Here is a 19,473-nt window from a genome sequence, read left to right as displayed (position 1 = left end):
TAAAGGCTAAATATTTATAGCGTCAACACAGATTTTCTCTTTGGCCCTTACTGCAGTAATAACATTCAATAAATTATGCCCTGACAGGTTGTGAAAGTAAAATATCTTTGTTACTTTAGAGTCCCGATCTACATTGGGAAACATGAGGTGAGACGGTTTGTACAGGCAAACATACATGTTTAGGCTGCAAAAATGTAACAAATAACAGAAAATAACAGTCATTTCTATAATAAATATTAATTTGTAGGCTCAATTTTACATTAGATCATGTGTTTTAGATAATGATAACCTGTGTGTACGTATATATGTATGTATGTGTGTTTGTGTATATACATGACAATATACATATGGCAAAAACTAATTGGACATTTTTGTTGTGAAAATGTCTGTAATTATACAGAACATCTAACTAATTGTACCTAATTTTAGAAATATATTAACAGTATTAAGCTTGAATATAAATAAACAGAACTTAATGTATATATTTTAAATTTTATAGTTTTGCCATTTTTATTGATATTTTCATGTATTTCAAAACTCTAATCTGTCGAAAGGAAAACTAAGATTGCATTTTTTCCTACTGTGTTTGCATTTTCAGCCCTATGCATGTGTGGGGGTTTCCCCTGGGTGCTCTATCTTCTTCCCACAGTAGATTACAGTAGATTGATTAATTGATTTTAAATTGGCTGTAGATGTGTGTGAGCGTGAAAGGCTTTCTGTCTTTCTTCCCTGCAATGAACCGGGGACCTCTTTAATACACTCAGTGTGTTGTTTCGAGCAACACAAGTGCTTGTTTTCCATGAATTATCTTTTGTCCTGGGGGAAGTACACTGTTAACTTCTCAGTCAAACAAGGGGCCACCAATCATGCACATCCTATTAACTTTATAACTTTCTGTAAAAGGAAATATTTAAATCTGCCTCATCAAAATCAAAAGTAGTTCCCATTTTAAAATAAGCAATTGCTTTATTACCATTTTCACCAATTTTGCCTGACATGAACTGCTGTTAACAGTAAATTTGCCATCATAGCTGCTGCACTACTACCGAAAGCCTTATTAGCTCACTCACAATATTCAATTAGCATTAATCAGCTGTTAAGTATGAAGATATTGCGATGTGAATGTTATTGTGTGCCATCTCAGTTTTCAGGCATCTCTCCACAAGTGTGACTCAGATATTCAGTTAAGTTTTTGTAATGGGAAACTTGTCAATTAAACAAGAGAGGACAGATTCTTCCTGTTTTTTTCTACTCAAAATACTGCTTTCTGAACAAGATTTATAGTTTTAAAGGCTATTGTGCTATCCACAAATCAAGATATGGGTCTGAAGGTTTACTTCACCCAAATATTACTTTCTGTGCAAGCAGTTTGAAAGGTTTATTGCCCTACAAATACTATCTTCTGTCTGAATATTTATAGAGTCAAAGGTTTGTTCTTCATCCATACAGTACTTTCCAACTAACAAGTTATGGCTTAAAGGTTTCTTACATTTAAATAGTACTTTATAATAATTTAGTTACACTTTTAAGGTTATTTTATCCCAACTACACACTCTTACTCGTCATGACAAGTTATAGGTTTAAAACTTTATTCTACCCAAAAATCTATGCATTTGGTTCTTTTGTTTCGCTATGTCGTGGGCTGGAAAAGCTACCTCTTTGGGAGAAAAGCAGTGCCTCATGTGTTATCTCTAAAAAAATGAATTAATGTTAAACAAAGGTTTGTAGAGAATATGGTCCAGAAAACCAGCCTCCTCTGCTGCACACACTCGGTACTCCTACAGACTGTCACTGGGGGATTCCCAACAATACTCTTTAAGCTGCATACAGTCTGACCTATTTGACTGGGCTACTGCAGAAGACAACTTTATAAAACTTTCAAATTAGCCATTTCTGCTGTTTGCAGTCAGTCCAATACCAAAACAACAGCCTCGACATCTATGTCTTTTTTCATTTTTAAGTAACCACCAGAGGGCACACAAGACGCCCTGTCAATTCTTTAACCCTTTTAAAATCCATAATCATGCAACTCAAGGGTTTTGAAAATCCAGTGACAATTTGCATACACAATTTACATTAAACCCTCATGCATGCACATACATTTACACAACATTGCAGTGCAGTGACATTCATGTATACACTGAGTTAAAATACGAATCCACCCCACCACCAGCATTTTTTAAAGTTTTTTATTACGTCGTGTGTTTTGTGAGAATTATGAAGTCCGCGCTTTTTTTTTTTTTTTTTTTTGGCTATTGTGTTTGCGTGTTTTTGGATGCACAACCTCATTATAAACGATGATTAGTCTCTGTTGTTTTCGTCTTTGCTGTCTCTTCCTGGAAAGTCTTCCTCGACTGTGGGTGTTCAACAACTGTGGAGGCAGTATTAGTATTTTATCTGCAGAAATGTCACGAGCAAGAACCAGGTTTACGGCAGTTACCAAAGAGCCTTGAAGGAAGATGTTTAAACAGCTACCACTCGGTGTAACAGAATTTAACACAGGGTTGAGATTTGGATTTACATGAGTGTTGATAATGCTGCTGTTAGTTGTAGTATTACTAAAATTCTCGTTGTCCTTGGCGCAAATACATAAAATACAGCGTGTGCAGGGCACTACAGTCGCCTGTCACTGATATCAGGGCGACGCCATCTTTGTTGTGAACGCGTATCCGTGCTTAGTTCTGATGGTGACCAATCTTTCATGTCTAAGATCTACAATACCCATGATCCCCAGGAACGTATGACCTGTCTCTGGCCTTGTGGCGGGCGCGTTGCGGCTGGTTGTCAGTGCTTACTGGCAGTAGGACTTGATTAAACAGTACTAGCTGGTGCTCTGCCCGACTAGTCTGCTAGTAAACAGGGAGCCGTTACAGCGGAGCCGGAGCCCGATGCCTGAAAATGTCGGACTGTGTGGGAAAGAATTGCACCTCTTGCTAGAAGCTCCTCCACTGTGTCCGCAGAATGTGAAGAGAACAGGTAAGTACTTCTCACAGTAATGTGTCTCTAGCTGCCTGGCCTTCCCTCAAACTCATTACAAGGAGCACGCTCACTTACACAAGAATGCCAGTAAAACAGACAGGGTGTAGAGTTGTTAGCTTAGCTCACTTTTAACTATTCTGACCTTCGTATGGTGGCTAGAAAGCTAACTGGGCTAATTAGCAAAATGTTGACGTTGGCAGCAGACTTGACTAGCTAACTTAAACTACAGTGTTTTTCGTTGGAAGCTTGTCAGTAAACAATGCTGATGAACAGTCGCACGTGTTACTGACATGTTTAATTCAGTGCCAGTTGCAGTGCAGGTGTTGCACCATGTTACATGACCCGTCAGTTTGCCATGTTGCATAGGCCGACTTTGACATGGATCAGAGGGGTTTCGGCCCCTGTGACCCAGAAAAGGATAAATACAGCACAGTCCCTCTGCACAGCATGTTTAAAGGTACAATAGGGCTCATGTCAGTATATTGTATTGTTATTATTAGGAGTAAACAGTTCTGAAAGATTGGTTATATTTGTGTGTGTGATCACTTGCAAGTACAGGGTACAGCAGAAAATCTAGATGTTTAATGATGCCTCACACCTCAGCATAAAGGTAGCATATATTAAGGCATATTCTGAATAGATTTATACAGCCAGAAGCATGCAAGTAGTCGAACAATTCAGAAAGGGTTTCTCTGTTATTAGAATTGCCACAATTATTCTGTCACTTGATAAATATTTAATCACTTTGAGTAATTTTTTAAAGGAGAAAAGTCTTACCTGTGAAATTCAGGCTTCTTCAGTGTAGTTATTTTCTTGTTCCTTTACAACTTTATGACAGTAAATTTCATATCTTAACCAAAACATTTGTTATCTTGAACCGTGGGAAACACCCAAATTGTTTAGTATTTTCTGACATGTTTTAGACCAAATTAAACGTGTAATCTAGACTAGAGTGAACAGATTATTTGACAATGAAAGCGATTGCTAGTTACATGTTACCTCTTAACAGGCGGTCACTAGTTGTTCTTCTCCCTATGATGTTCATTGTAGCAATCATCTACATGTTTTATGGCTTGCTGATTGCACAAGGCACACTCTCTAATGGTAGTGTTTTTGTTTTTGCATGTATTAACCACAGACACTTTTTTTTAAATCAACTGTAAACTGAAGAAAGAGGGTGAAACATTTAGTGGCATGTGTGTTACATCTCGCCTCAACTTTTTTGGTGTCAAGCTAAAAGAAAAGTGAGATGTTATTTCCTAGATAGTGAATATATATGCTGTATTTAATGAGGTAGCCTTGTCATTCAGATAGCTGAAACTAATAAACCTAATGAGCATAAACAAAGATTGTAGAGAATCTCTGGCCATGCTAAATACACATTTTTGGTCTTAGCACTGCAAGATATATTTTTAATCCCTACTATCTGTGAGCATCTTTAAAATCAATGCAGGTTTGGTCAGTCTGAGCTTTTGTTATGTGCCACATTGTTTCCAGGGTTAAACAATGGCAGAATACCAACATGTGTGCCAGGCGGCTGTCCACGGGCCGGGAGGACTGGGTGGAGACAACTTGAATACACCGTCATGGTTGGAGCAGCATGTGTTGTAGTCTGACATTGTGAGTAAGCTGTTTCAAAATGTTGTCCATGAGTGGTTCGTATTTTTCAATCAACTTCATGAAAGGACAGAAAATACGAAATGCCTTTAAAAAATGGCTTGAGTTTTCCTAGGTGCGTATAACCTCCCAATGAGGTTTGATATCAGGGCTCTGTGAGTGTTATCACCATCTGTTGCAGCACTCGTTATTTCTCATGTGGAAAACACACAAACACAGTGTAGTTCTTTAGGACTCTGGCTGTATATTTAAGGTTCTGTCCTCATGCGCAGAATATGTTTTATACTGAAAAGACACCTCTGTTACAGTTCTGCATTATGCATAAGAATCTATGCATTAGCAAAGAACCATGTCTTTGCTGGTTCGTACACGTTTGTCATCCAGAATGGACCGCCCTGCTGATATTCACTGAGGAAAGATGCAGTCGGCACTGATTGACACATCCATAAAATAAATAAATATAGCTAAATATAGTGCATTTTTAATTCCCACAGGCGTCTTCCTGTTGAAGGGAGACAAAAAGATATCAAGAGGTATTGAAGAAATACAACCAGATCACAGAGATCCTCCAAAGAAGAAGCCGCAACCGTCATCAGAGCCACTTGGTGAGAGATTTGAAGAACATAATTTTAGGGACAGTAAAAACTTGCACCCTTTACTTTTAATTCCACTGAGAATGTGATAAGTCCATGTTTATTACGAATTTCCACATTTTGATTGTTTTTGTGTTTTAGCTGTGAAGCCGCACAGACAAAGGGTGAGTCTTTCTTTGTTATGTCTGAGTGGGAGAAATGTTTTTAGAGTTACAGACCCAACTCCACCTGTTAATAAACTACATAGAAAAGCTTAACCAGGACACAATGGTCAATCATCAGAGCTGTAGCAGATAAGCTGCAATCTCTTAGGGGCGACGCTTGTATAATATTTGCAGCCGTCACTCCTTTGATGAAAGGTTGTGTTTTAAGTCATAGCTGAAGGTTACTTGCAGAAAGTGCAGATCTTGAATCAGCTGACTCTGCAGCTCACAGTTTAGCTTCCTCTTTATTTCCATGTAAACAGCAGATTTTGAGAATTCAAAACAAACTCCATTTCAAACTGTATTTGAACTAGCTGCAGATTGGTTTAACCCTTGTGTTATCCTCATTAAGGGCACCAAAAAATATTTTTTCCTTGTCTGAAAAAAGTCCAAAAATTCAGCAAAATATCCCCAAAATTTATGAAATTTGCAAACCCTTCAGAAAGAAAATTCCAATAATTGCTTAAAAGTTTCCCTTAAAAGTTATATTTTAAAAAATCCCCCCAATTTGGCAAGAAAATTCTTGTAAATATTTTGAAAAAATTAGTAAAAAAGTCCTAAAAATATCTAAAATGATTACATATATATCAATTAAACTTCTAATATTTTCTTTAAGAAATTTTCGCTGGATTTTGGTTGATTTTTATGTGAATGTTCTTAAGAAACATTTTTCACATTTCTTTTTTTCCACCAAAAAAATGTCAAAGTTTTACCAAAATGTTGAAAGTGTGGACATCAGAAGTTTCACTGTGAAAATCTATATTTTTCCACATTTTCAAACTTTAAACCAGGTCAATTTTGACCCACAGGACAACACAAGGGTTAAGTCATTCATTCACTATTTCCAAAGAGCCTAATTGCTTTTACTCACATTTTAATTGGTGAATATAAGTTGATATTTCTGTTCATTTCTGCCTCAGCTGTCCCTGAGCCAGTACCTGAAGCGGCACCTTCACCAGAGGAGCCGAGCCCTCCAGCTGCTCAAGCTGAACAACCAGCTGCTCCTGCTGAAGCTGCAGCTCCCAGTGAAACAACTGCACCGCCTCCAGGTTGTCTGCTTACTTTACTATATCCACACATGCCATGTTTAACATGTGCCTCCTGTATAAAGAGTGTCTTTGAACCAAAAAGTAGTGTGGGGAAATTTAGAATATACTAGATGTCAAATAATCTTACACTTAGTGCGCATAGCTTACTTTGAAGAGAGCTATTAGAAATTGTGACACCAACTGGTAAGTCAGGTCAGTTCTAAAAAACAGTCTCTAAAACACAGCTGTCTATATGTTAAAAATACAATTTTATGGTGATGATGCATTTTATACGGGAGGTCCTTAGAATATTCTAACTTGTCTTGTCTGTGTGAATGTCATTTACATCCAGCGGTTGAGAAGTTTACTGTACTATCTGTGACTTCTCTGTGTTGCATGTGTTTATTTTTCATGAACCTTTTTGCATTTAGTGTCACATGCTGGTTGTCTTTATGTTCTGCTGGATTTCTTTAAGTTCTTTTTAACCTCAGTAATGAACAGGGATGGGAATTTTCCGCGGATCCGCGGATTTCATTTCAAGGATCCGCGGATTTCCGCGGATTTCATTTCAAGTTTGAACACTTTGTTGTCGCTGATAGTCCCGCGAGATGGTAACAACGTTAACGACAGCTTGTTAACGACGTTAACAAGCTGTCGTTCGATTGTAAACGGCCCAGCGATTGGAAGTCGCTGCGCCTCCCCCCCCCCCCCCCCCCCCCAACAACTTTCCGCTGGAATCAGAACTTGCTGATCCCATCCCTGAATGAACCCTTTACAGTTTCAGTGGAAACTCACATGCACACTTCCTGTCTGAACTGCAGATATTTCTGTTTCTTGTGGGACATATTGTTTGGAGTTGATAGTATTTGTTACAAATATGTTGGCTTATTTGCTATCATATTTTAGGTATAACGGAATTTGTACTGCCTGACATTTCCTCTTACTGTTGCTCAACAATGTCTTGGGATAATACATGTTTCTTACCCTTAACTGTAGTGTGGTGTTCATAATTGGTAGCTGCCCTTTAATGTGGAGACTTCTAACTTAACTCAAGTTCTTGAGAATATTTTCTGGTAAATACAGTTTGTACAATTTGTACAACTCTGTAGAATTGAACCACAAATGGGGCAGCTTCCACTTGTCATTGTGTTAGTATGAATGTGCTGCAGAATTTCCCAGGGGAAAGCTGAAGAATGCATGGATCCTGATGATCTCCCCTTTCAATACTATTTAAAGAGTTTACTTTAAACCCCTACTATGCATTTGCTCAACAGCAGATGAGCCGGTGGTAGAAGCAGTACCAGAAGAGGTAGCAACACTGGTTGCTGCACCTGTAGTTGAGGAGGGTAAGATTTATGTGGACAGATTACTTATTTAAAATATTCTTATAGTTTTGTGACATCCACATTGCTCCAGACTAACTTTTTACATTGGTTCCACTGGTGCGCCCAAGCTCCATATTACGTGCACATAAACTAAACTTGTATATAATATATTTATTATGTAATATAAATAAACATCTCTGTTAACGTTTTTTTCACCCGAGGCTGCACAGTGGCTTGGTGATTAGCCCTTTGCCTTGCAGCTACAAGATCCCCAGTTTGCGTCCCCGCCTTCCTGGGATCTGCATGGAGTTTACATGTTCTCCCTGTGCATGCATGGGTTTTCTCCAGGCACTCCGGCTTCCTCCCACAGTCCAAATCATGCTCAGGGTAATTGGTAACTCTAAATTGTCTGTAGTTGTGAATGCGAGTGTGATTGTTTGTCTGAGTGGGTGTCCCCTGCCTTCACCCAAAGTCAGACTCCAACCCCCGTCCCTCCCACGATCCTAATGAGGATTAAGCAGTGTAGATAATGGATGGATGGATTTTTTCCCCCACTGCGAATAATACATTTAATTGTCAAATTTTTTTGTCAGTATTATTTCTGACTCCTCACCACTTGAGTTTGCTGGTGTCTGGTGTTGAAACACTGTGGGAAGGCAGATTTGTTCAGCCAGCCTCGACGAGTCAGAAAGTTTATGCTTCGACAGCAAAGACTCTGTTCACAGCCGTGCTTATGCTGCACTCCTTGCATAAATAAAATGCTTAATGCCGACTGTTATCATATCACAGTGTTTTCCATGGGCTGAAAATGTACTTGTGGTAGTGAATGGCCAGCTGTGACTGATGTGCATGCATAGACTTGTAGTTTAAAGGAGGACAGTGTGACCCAGGTTGTTTTTTTTTTTTTGTGGCTGCAATTTGCAAATGTCTGCTTAACAGCGCATATTTATGCTGGCAGTAGATGCTAGAGTTTGTTTACAATTTATTTATGTTCCTAAAACATTTCACTTGGATCAGTAGAGGCTATAAGGCAGCAGTGCACAGAGAAGCCACTCAGAAAGTACAGGACAGCGGTTCAGACAAGCCTGTGGCCACAAATGTTTTTGAAAAGAGTGAAGGAAGGTGTTTTAATGTGGGATTCCTCTCTCTTGAATATTAGTGACCAGAACAGGCCTGGTCAGCCAGAGATGCACACGGAGAGACGTGCTAAATGCCAGGTGCACCGGTGAAACCAATGAAAATGTGAAGTTCCATTTGACAGAGTATTTTAAATGGTTGGTCACTGGGGCCCTACTTTTCCTTTTGTGTTGAGTTTCAAGTGGGCACAGACTACACTTCATTTAGAATTGCTTTCACTAATCAGATGAAATTCACATGAGAGGTTATTATAGAAGTTTACCACTATGCTACCAGAACTGTCACCGCCATCAGAGCCTCCAGCAGCACCAGCAGAGCTCGCAGAGCCTGCCCCGGCCGAGCTCGCAGAGCCTGCCCCGGCCGAGCTCGCAGAGCCTGCCCCGGCCGAGCTCGCAGAGCCTGCCCCAGCACCAGTTGTGGAGAGTGGTAAGCACCCAGTCAGAGCTGTGCATGGAAGCCGTGATGTACATTGACCACATCTGAGGGCAACGTTTGTCTCATTTTGACTGGTTAATGATTCGGTTATACTAACAGAACCCGCAGCTGCAGCAGAAACACCCACAGCAGAGCCACCCGAGCCTCAGCCGGAAGTTGTGGCAGAGAGTGGTAAGACCATAGTCCACCGTCTGTTGGAGCGGGGAAGTGGGCAGACACGACCTTATCATTTTTTCCCTTTTTTGATAATGTTAATTTCAAACACATTTTCTCTTGTTTATGTTAACCTTTTTTCCCCACTACAGCTTTCCTCTCTCCCTGTTCATGCCTTTTTCACTTTGTTTGGGTTCTTGTAATGATAAAGGTTAATCTCACCCATGTGAAAAGTTGAATTCCTTTTGTTTACCAGGTCCCCTAACTTCTCCCAGGTGTGTTTGTGTAAGTCATGCGTACCAGTAAGATCATTCACTGATTGTGTCTCTCTTTTCTCTTTTGCTTTTTGCCTTGCTCTGTCTTGCTCTCTCTCTGTCTCTCTCTTGTGCTTGCTGTCGCTGTCTCATGCATATTCCAGCAACAGACTCCACCCCTGCCTCTCTCAAAGTACCCTCACACACCCCCTACCTCCTGATCGGTGGAGGTACTGCCTCTTTCGCCGCTGCCCGGTCTATTCGAGCCAGAGACCCCGGTGCCAGGGTCAGTCAACCCTTTGTATTCATTCTAAATTCAGATTTTTATGCATCTAGTTGGACCTGAGCTTCTGTATCAAACTTGTGTGTTGTTTTTTTCTCGTGCTGCATTTATGAAGTAGCCTTTAATACCTTTTAATTTTTTACTCCAGGTACTGATTGTGACTGATGAGCCAGACCTTCCATACATGAGACCACCTCTTTCAAAAGAGCTGTGGTTCTCTGATGATCCCAGTGTGACGGAAACACTGCGTTTCAAACAATGGAATGGAAAAGAAAGAAGGTGTGCTTAAAGTCCTCTAATGTGTTTTTAGCTTGTTTACCCTTATTGCCATGAATTCCTCCTGTCTGCCTGAGACTTTGTCTCATTATGTCTATCCCAATTAGTATAAGACTGGCTTGTTCTGTGAAATCTTTTTATTATCTTTTGTACTGCCTCTGGCCACAGCTGTGTTCAGAGGCATTATGTTTTTGGATTGTTAATCCATCCAGCCCAATAGCTCAAGAATGCCCAAAAGGAATTTTACTACATTCGGCACAAATGCCTACTTGGATTAATTAGGTGGTCAGAGGTCACACATCTTTGGTGATAACACAAGAATTCCTACACTAATTACGACAAAATTTCACACAAATGTCTAACAGGATAAAATAATGAAGTGATGAAATTTTATATCCAAAAGGTCAATTGTCAGTTTCACTGTGATGGCGTAATGTTCTGCTGAAACACTTCTCTGGCCATTTTTTAACGCTATAACTCAGGAACAGAAGGGGAGATCATGAGCATTCTGGTCACCACTCTGGTGATTGCACAAATCTTCTGTGCTGTGAGGTTGAAGATGAGTGTGAATCAGAGTGTCTGGGGCTTTAGAGTGTCCATGATACAAGCTGTTTGAAAAAGTCAACATGTTTGACGTCATGATACTAATATAAATTATGCAGCTTTATGTAACTATGTGGTTGACACAGGAACAACATTCAGTGCAGTTATGCTTACAGACTTTCTTTTCACCTCTCTGCACTTGTATTTTGAGTATTGTGCATTTGCCAATTTTCATTTCTTCATATTATGGTAAATAACATTTTTATGGACACAAAGTCATAACCCCAACTAGAATGTGTGCAATATATAGTGGCGGCATTTCAGCAATGTCGTATAAACATTGCAAGAATCTGTTTTTAATAAGAAAATTGTTAAATAATTTTCTTACTGTTTTTTATTTTCCAGTATCTACTTCCAGCCACCGTCATTCTACATTAATTCAGAAGAATTGGCAAGTGCAGAAAATGGGGGAGTGGCTGTTCTCACTGGCAAAAAGGTTTGTTTAGAAGTTTATTTGTTTATCAGTCAGTCACAGTGTGCTTATTTTGTAAATGTGCACAGTAAAAGATGGAAATTTGAAAAAACAAATATACTTCTTCATTAAGATGAAGAAATACAAAATGTGAACGTTTGTGTCGTATGTCTCTCGTAGTGATGAGTAAACCTGTTAACACAAATATTTCTTCCATTTTTAGGTGGTACACATGGATGTGAGAGGAAACAAAGTAAAACTGGACGATGACACTGAGATTTCATATGACAAGTGTTTGATTGCTACAGGCAAGCTGCCTTAAAGTATTTATTTTGTAAAATATAGCATGTGGCTTAAACCAGACCCAAACTAATGTGAACTCCTGCTTTCAGGCGGTGTGCCAAGAAACCTGCAGGTCATCGAAAGAGCTGGAGAGGAGGTGATGAAGAAGACGACTTTGTTCCGCAAGGTCAGTGTTCAGCCACAAGGAGGTGCCAGCTGTGCTTCAGTTTGAAAATGTCTGGGTGATAGTATCCTGATTTACTGTATTTTGGCTGCTGGACTAATAGGAATGGCACAGCATCATGGAAAATACGACTGGTTTTAAATGGATTGTTTGCAAATGGTGACAACAAATTTTTTTTTAACATATGTGCATGTTTTGACAGTTTTTCTAAAATACAGTCCCTCTGAAATAGTGTAGTTGTTTTTTTTTTTTTAAATAATGGAACATGTCTGTTGTAATGTACACTATATCATTATCACATAAAAATGTAAATTTGATGTAGAAATGGTTTTTCACCACAGATTGAGGATTTCAAATCACTTGACAACGTCTCCAGAAACGCAAAGTCCATCACAATCATCGGAGGCGGTTTCTTGGGCAGCGAGCTGGCCTGTGCCCTTGGCAGGAGATGTAAGACGACCCGACAGGCCGAAAAAGTGACAGAATAGACGATAATACTGATGTTTAACAGAATTAAGTCGTGTCTTAGTCGTTGCTCTTTCGCTTTCTCTTTTTAGCAGCTGAGTCTGGCCTGGAGGTGATACAGATGTTCCCTGAGAAGGGTAACATGGGAAAAGTGCTGCCTGAGTATCTGAGCAACTGGACAACAGAAAAAGTCAAAAGAGGTTCATGTCCCACGTAATTTCTTACTACCAGAGAAGAGATTTTCCTTAAAAATCTAATATTTTCACTTTTTTTTAAATAATACGTAATGATTCTCTGTCCTTGGTGTTCTAGAGGGTGTAAAAGTCATCTCAGAAGCATTGGTGAAATCTGTGACTTGCAAAGATGATAGGTTAGAAATCCATCTGAAAGATGGCCGATTGGTAAGTTTACATAGCCACCCAAATGGAGCCTAAAGCAGTAAATACAGAATGCTCATTAGTTGCTGATCATCTTGTGCTTTATATTGCAGGTGACAACTGATCACATTGTTGCAGCTGTCGGCCTGGAGCCTAACGTTGATCTTGCCAAGTCAGCAGGTCTGGAGGTGGACTCTGACTTTGGCGGTTATCGGGTCAATGCAGAACTGCAAGCTAGGTCCAATATTTGGGTGGTAAGTTCATGTTCATGTGGAAGTTAAAGTATTCCATAAACAGCAATAAAGTGATTCAGTGTCGTGACAGAACATGTACTGTGCTGACTTTGATGAACTTTGGACATTTTAGAGCATCTATCGATCAGTTTAACTGTCAGTTCAACCCTGTGGGGCTGAATCTCATCTCCTTTCAAAATAAATTGAGTTGCTGTCATGGAGGTCACAGCCATTTAGTAATACAACTCAGCCTTGTTTAACCAATTCGGACCAATAACACATACATTGAACAGCTTCCACTGACAGGTCTTCATAGTATATGATGAGTAATTGTGCTTTTCTTTGAAATTTTAAGCCTAATCTTTTATTACAGTGCCCTCCTCAGGCCATATCAGGTCATAGTTCACACATCATAGACTGTATTGTCTGTAATGTCCATCGACTCCTCTGAGTTGAGTGTTTTATTTAAACAATAAGAACTTTTCTGTAACTTTAAGCATGGACTAATAATTATACACTCTAATCTGTAGTCAATTCCTTCTATCTCTGTTTAGGCAGGAGATGCTGCATGCTTCTACGACATCAGACTCGGCCGCAGACGAGTGGAGCACCACGATCACGCTGTTGTGAGTGGTCGACTAGCAGGAGAGAACATGACAGGAGCCAGCAAACCCTACTGGCATCAGTCTATGTTCTGGTGGGTGTTAGTTTCTTGCTCACAATGCAAACTTGAGGTTTTCATGGGTCACAGATTTTAAGCAGTTAACCAAAATAGGGCTGTAGCTGCAAGCAGTGAAGCCAGATAAAAGTAGAAATTAAGAAAAAATATTCAAGAAAGAAAGAGTCTGTCTAAATTGCTGACCGCACAGGACCACATTCATTGAATACGTTTGAATAATTGAACAACGGTTAACATGTACAACTCTGCAAATGACTGAGATGTAATCCTTTTAGAAGTCAGATGAGCATGCATGGTTGCTTTGAAGTCCTGAATACCTTTAAGTCTAAAATATTTAAAATGCCTTTAGAGGACATTAATATAAGAGTTGCCAGCAGAGGGCTGTATTACTCAGATAGTACTTTAAGTATAGTCTTGAAAAAGATCTAACTTTGTTAACATTACTGATAAGATCACAGGAGGAGTGTAGCAGATAATGAGGGAGTTACCACGATTGAACTACAATGTGGAATGCAGCTCTCACTACCCAGACGAATGCTGTGACTTCATGTTAGTCACAGTTGGTGAGATACTATGTTTCACTGATAACAAAGGTTCATTGCTGTCCAAAATATACCCAAACTAGCATAGCTGATGCACCGGCAGATAATGTCAGGCAATATGCTGCTGTTTCTATTAAAAAGAGTAATAAGGATCAAAATAATCATGAGGAATATGTTGCACTAAATGACAAAAAGCACATATTTATTGCTGCAACAGGGAGCTGTTTCACATTGCTAATTACTGCTTTCATATATATAACTTGTTGTACAGTATAAAATCAAACGCTGAACATTTTGAGAAGCAGTTTTTCAGTGAAATGCTGTATATGAAATGTAGCGTTCAATTTTAGATTCTGCATGGCTACACTATTTTGAAAATGCTTTCCAAGTTTTGTAGGGATGCTGGAACTGTAAGACTGAAAATGTGTCAGCAAATTTCCCCACAAACCATTGCTCCAGATTGCTCTGAATTAGCAGAGTTGGTGTACGGGCTCTGTGGGCAGCATGTAATCTGTGAAGGTCAGCGAATTGTAACATAACTTCAGGTCATCAGCTATCTTGAAACTCATCAGTTCGCAGCTGTAGGGGGCTGTCAGTGAAGCTTACAGCTTAATTTTTAACAAGTGTCCTCTCAGCCTTGTTTGCTTTGTGTGTGTGTGTGTGTGTGTGTGTGTGTGTGTGTGTGTGTGTGTGTGTGTGTGTGTGTGTGTGTGTGTGTGTGTGTGTGTGTGTGTGTGTGTGTGTGTGTGTGTGTGTGTGTGTGTGTGTGTGTGTGTGTGTGTGTGTGTGTGTGTGTGTGTGTGTGTGTGTGTGTGTGTGTGTGTTTGTAATAGGAACAGTCTGTGTTTGGGAACCTGTTCTGACAGTAAAGTTTTTAAAGCTGGCAGTTTCTGTACTTCACACTGGGAAGAAAAAGAAACAGTATATTTTTTTCCCTTAGAAAATGTAGGTACAACTTCTTGGCATAAAATAACTGTATGCCTAGTTTCAATATGCAGTATATTGTGTATAAGAGAATTCCTGTTTATTTCTATCTAATGTATTTCCCAGTAATGTGTCGGCTTTAAGTGTCATGTTGACTTTGCACTCTTCACCTCCAGATGAGGTAGATGCAGGGAAGTGAGCAGTTGCACAGAACAGCCTGTAAAGGGCAAAAAGCGGGCAATTATCATGAGCTCCCTGTAGCCTTCTAAAGAAAACCAATTTTTACCCTGCTGAACAACATTTCCCTGAATCTCTACAATCAAGACAAAGAGCACAAAGTTAGCATGACGCTTGGAGAAACATTAATTGGAAATACACCAGGTTGAAACACACTGGAATTCTCTAACACTTAAAACAATCATTAGGATGTTAAAAAAAAAAAAGATGTGTTTTAAACAAAGTACGTTCTTTGAGTTAATCTGAAAATCTGTGTGGGATTGGAGGTTGTTATAATAACAGGGATCAAAGGAGAGAGAATGCAACAAGCTCTCATGTGTTCTCATAGGAGTGACCTGGGTCCTGATGTAGGCTACGAGGCCATCGGGATCGTTGACAGCAGTCTGCCAACAGTAGGCGTATTTGCCAAAGCCACTGCCAAGGACACACCGAAAGCCGCTACAGAAAAGTCCGGTAAGAACATTCATTGGCAAGTAAAAAAATGAAAAAATCCCAAAAGTGAACACAAGAGCCTTCATGCACTCCCAGCATACTGAGTGGATTACTTGATTATATGCTCACTGGTTAGAGCTCTGTGAAAACTAATGCTAAGGGATATTCCGAGATGGTTGAAACTGGTGTGAAACCAGTAAACAAGTGCTGACTGTGTTTTCATGTGGACAATTGAGTTTAAATGCAATCTTAACTCTGTTTGCATTTCACATCTGTTTGCTTTCTGTGCTCTCATATACTGCACTTTGACTTTGATGCAGCTGAATTCCTCATAAAGCTGTTCTCATTTATACATTTTTTGTTTCTGTTACCACACATAAGAATGAGTGTGAAGTAGTGACTGAACTGTAGCTCATAAAGACTACATGTTGACTAGCAGTCATTCATAGCCATTTTCTAGACCCTCCAGAAAAATGCGATTATGCGATCGCATGAATTCATGCATTAATCACCAAAATACCGCTGATTATGCGGGGGTCAATTATTTCCCAAAAGGCCGCATAATCCCCGCTAAACAGCGCATAATTCCCGCAAGAATCTCACATTTCCACGACAAAAAAGAGAAATATGCGGGTCCCGCTTGATTTCACAATTCCCGCATAAAATGAGAAAACTACAACCAATATAAATGGAGTTGTGAGTGAGTTTTTATGACGCCCGGCCTGACGCCATCAGTTCGCGCATTCTCACACACACACACACACACACACACACACACACACACACACACACACACACACACACACACACACACACACACACACACACACACTGGAAGCACGAGCTGATGCGGAGCGCGGTTCTCAGAGACGAAAAACAAGAATGGCGAATGCTCAAAGATCACATTTACCTACGAATATTTCAGCCAGAGACCGGGCAAAACAGATTTACTGCACGAAAGTGGGGGGAAACTTTTTCACACCCCATGCAACATCGTTCTGGACCACCGAAGAAAATCAACCGTGTTGCAGCACTTCTCCAGGGAGTGCGCTGTGTGGGTGGGTGTGTGGGCGAGTGAAGGAGCGCACCGGGGTGTGTATGCGTGTGTTTGTGGTTAAACCCCAATTACAATTTCTTAAAAAATGAATAGGAAAGTGTTTTAACCTCAGTAAGGGATGTGTGTGTCCTAGTAGCAGGATGTAGGAGAAGAATCACCTTTTTTTTCCCAATTCTTACATATTTCACATCTTTTTGCATGTTTCACAACTATTCGCATACTTTGCAACTTTCTGCAATTTCCACGCATAAAATGGCATAAAAACCCCACATATTTATTCGCATAATCAAGGATTTTAGCCTGCGTTTTTCTGGAGGGTCTAATTTTCCACTCTGTACACAAGTTAATAGCAACAACTGCTGCGAATTCTGCAATATTTTCATAACCAATTATTGCTTGGAGAAAAAGTTAGAAGTGATGGAAAATCCTGGTCTCACACACTCATTTATGTCAATCAGCTGCTATGAGAACTGTTTTGCTCCATGATGTCGATCACAGACACAGAGATGTTCCTCTTGAAGGGGGTGTGGAGAGCAGCAGCTCAGCTGTATTTAAAGCTGCAGACCCTGAAACGGCCCATTTAAACCATGGCTATAATGAATAACTGAACCATCTTTGATATTGAAAGACACATTCATGGGGCATGTGAGACTTTCATTAATTTGCTAAAAAGAGGCATGATATGGAACCCTTTAATACTGCAAATGAAACCTAAAAAGTGACTTTGTGGACAATGGTTCAGATTGAGCCTCTCTTTAAATCTTGTGAATGTGTTGCAGGTACTGGGATCCGCTCGGAAAGTGAAACAGAGGACACGGCCACCAGCCCAGTGGCCTCTGTGACACCCGTTCCTCCTGTGGCTCACAAAGACGACTATGGCAAAGGAGTCATCTTCTACCTGAGAGACAAAGTGGTGGTGGGCATTATCCTGTGGAATGTATTCAACAGGATGCCCATTGCAAGGAAGGTAAGCACAGTCGCTATGCTCTGTGGCATTGTTTGTATTTAAATATGGATTCGGTTATCGTAAAACTACTTGTGTCTGTTGTTTGCAGATTATCAAGGATGGAGAGGAGCATGCAGATCTGAATGAAGTGGCCAAGCTGTTCAACATTCATGAGGATTAGGATGGCAGAGGCTCACGTTCATGGGAGGGAGTTGCTCTTCGTGTGAAGACTGAACTCTGGCAGTCATTGCCACATTCTCTGAGACACAACTGGTCATGCATACCAAATGGGAGGATTAATGTAAATGGTATCACGTCGCTGAAATATTTTCATATTTGGAGTTTGTATCTGCTGCGCTTTTTTTTGTTTGTTTGTTTTCTTCAAGAGAAATCATCTTCCTGCCACCACCAGACTTGTGTGATTGTCTGTGCTTTCCCCTCCACCAGGCTGAAAATGTTGTCCATTGATTGTTTCCCTCTGTGTGATCAGAGCAGCTTGGTCTGAGAAAAGCTGCAATAAAAGCTATTTTTAAAGTGGAGTTGCTTCTAGATACTGGCACTGACTGAAATTGACCTTCATTCTGAACTGTGATTGTTTTGATGGTTGTTGAAGTCTGTGTAGTTGGGATCATCTGTCCTGGAGCGAAATGTGCTCTGCTTGGCAGATTAGCTGTGGTCATACATGTAAACTACAGTGATTGGACACGAAAACTGAGTGAGTCAAAAGTCTGACCTCAGCTAAAAGCACTTATTGTTTGATTAAATGGGGACAAGCAGGCTTGTATAAAAGGCACCTGACGAGTTCATTTTACCCTGTGTGGAAGTATGATCCAATTCAGAAAATTCAATGTGCAGTCCAACAAAATACCATTAAAATGAAGCTTGGCCTACTTATCCTGTCCGGAGGTAAAAATGCGCAAGCATGCAGAAATTTTTTTTTTCCTCACTCAAGGCATCTTGTTATTAGGAGTGCATTCGTGTTTTATACTCTCACACATTACTTATTTTATTTGACACTGTGGGCTCCAGAGCGAAGTGTGGAATGGCCTTTCAAGTGTGAGCCAAACACGTGCAGCCATAACGTCCCATCGCTTTCTTTGACATTAATTTTACATGAGTAAATGGCTGCACTGCCTCCCCCTCTGTATGGAGGAATAAACATGAGCTTCCACATTCATAGTTGAATTTGTCTGGCGATTTGAAGATGAAATAATTAGACCAGAAACTTTAGACAGTAGTGCTAAATATGACCGCTGGCTGTTTACTGGCACTTATCGAGATGTATTACATTTCAATTAATTGGAGCTTAATGCCTTTGTCTCATTCCTCTTTTGCATTCACCAACAATCTTGCCAATTTTGTGGTTTAACTTTTTTCTCTCTCCCCTGTGTCTTCTGTTTGCATCCTTACAGGATGCTTTGATTATGCGTTCTTACAAGTTGATGCAATTTAGTCTTGATTTAAAGGATAAGATCTGTTGATAGATGCAGAGAAGATTTAATGGTCGCTTTATTTGTGCAGGTTGTACATGCTTTTATTCTGAAGGAGGAATAGTTATTGAAATACAGAATTTATTTCATTTTGATTGGTGTTATTTAAGTTTGTGGTTTTATTTTCATCAGTTGGAGTCTGTTTTTTTCAGAAATTTAAAACATGGTCCCTTATGGGTTTTTTAAAACCATTCATAGCAACTTTATAAAATAAATTCTATACACTCATTCTAATTTTAGGAAAAGTCAATTAGTCAGTGGCAGAAGAAGAGCAACGTGCGGCCACAGCTACGAAAACGGTGCTGTCTCTTTAAATATTCTTGCAGT

The 19,473-nt window shown here is 39.8% G+C and overlaps 1 protein-coding gene across 2 annotated transcripts; it reads left to right on the top strand.

Annotated features, from left to right (window-relative positions):
* The first annotated feature begins 7,713 nt into the window (after positions 1 to 7,713).
* On the top strand, positions 7,714 to 18,195 carry aifm1 (apoptosis inducing factor mitochondrion associated 1). Of its 2 annotated transcripts, none has more exons than XM_051937488.1 (15): positions 7,714 to 9,308; positions 9,417 to 9,488; positions 9,889 to 10,010; positions 10,156 to 10,286; positions 11,232 to 11,322; positions 11,522 to 11,606; positions 11,691 to 11,767; positions 12,106 to 12,214; positions 12,325 to 12,429; positions 12,542 to 12,630; positions 12,720 to 12,860; positions 13,394 to 13,536; positions 15,550 to 15,674; positions 17,490 to 17,677; positions 17,766 to 18,195. In XM_051937488.1, exons 1-15 carry the CDS (start codon positions 9,149 to 9,151, stop codon positions 17,835 to 17,837), a joined length of 1,710 nt encoding a protein of 569 aa, XP_051793448.1. In that variant the 5' UTR covers positions 7,714 to 9,148; the 3' UTR covers positions 17,838 to 18,195. The 2 variants fall into 2 exon arrangements, with proteins under 2 accessions (XP_051793448.1, XP_022049010.2); XM_022193318.2 differs by having other exon boundaries at positions 7,716 to 9,308; positions 12,322 to 12,429.
* The last annotated feature ends 1,278 nt before the right edge of the window (positions 18,196 to 19,473 follow it).

The sequence above is a fragment of the Acanthochromis polyacanthus genome, chromosome 17 (assembly GCF_021347895.1).
Source record: "Acanthochromis polyacanthus isolate Apoly-LR-REF ecotype Palm Island chromosome 17, KAUST_Apoly_ChrSc, whole genome shotgun sequence".
Classification (NCBI taxonomy): domain Eukaryota; kingdom Metazoa; phylum Chordata; class Actinopteri; family Pomacentridae; genus Acanthochromis; species Acanthochromis polyacanthus.
The sequence above is the reverse complement of the archived record's forward strand: the minus strand, read 5'-3'. Positions and strand labels throughout refer to the sequence as shown.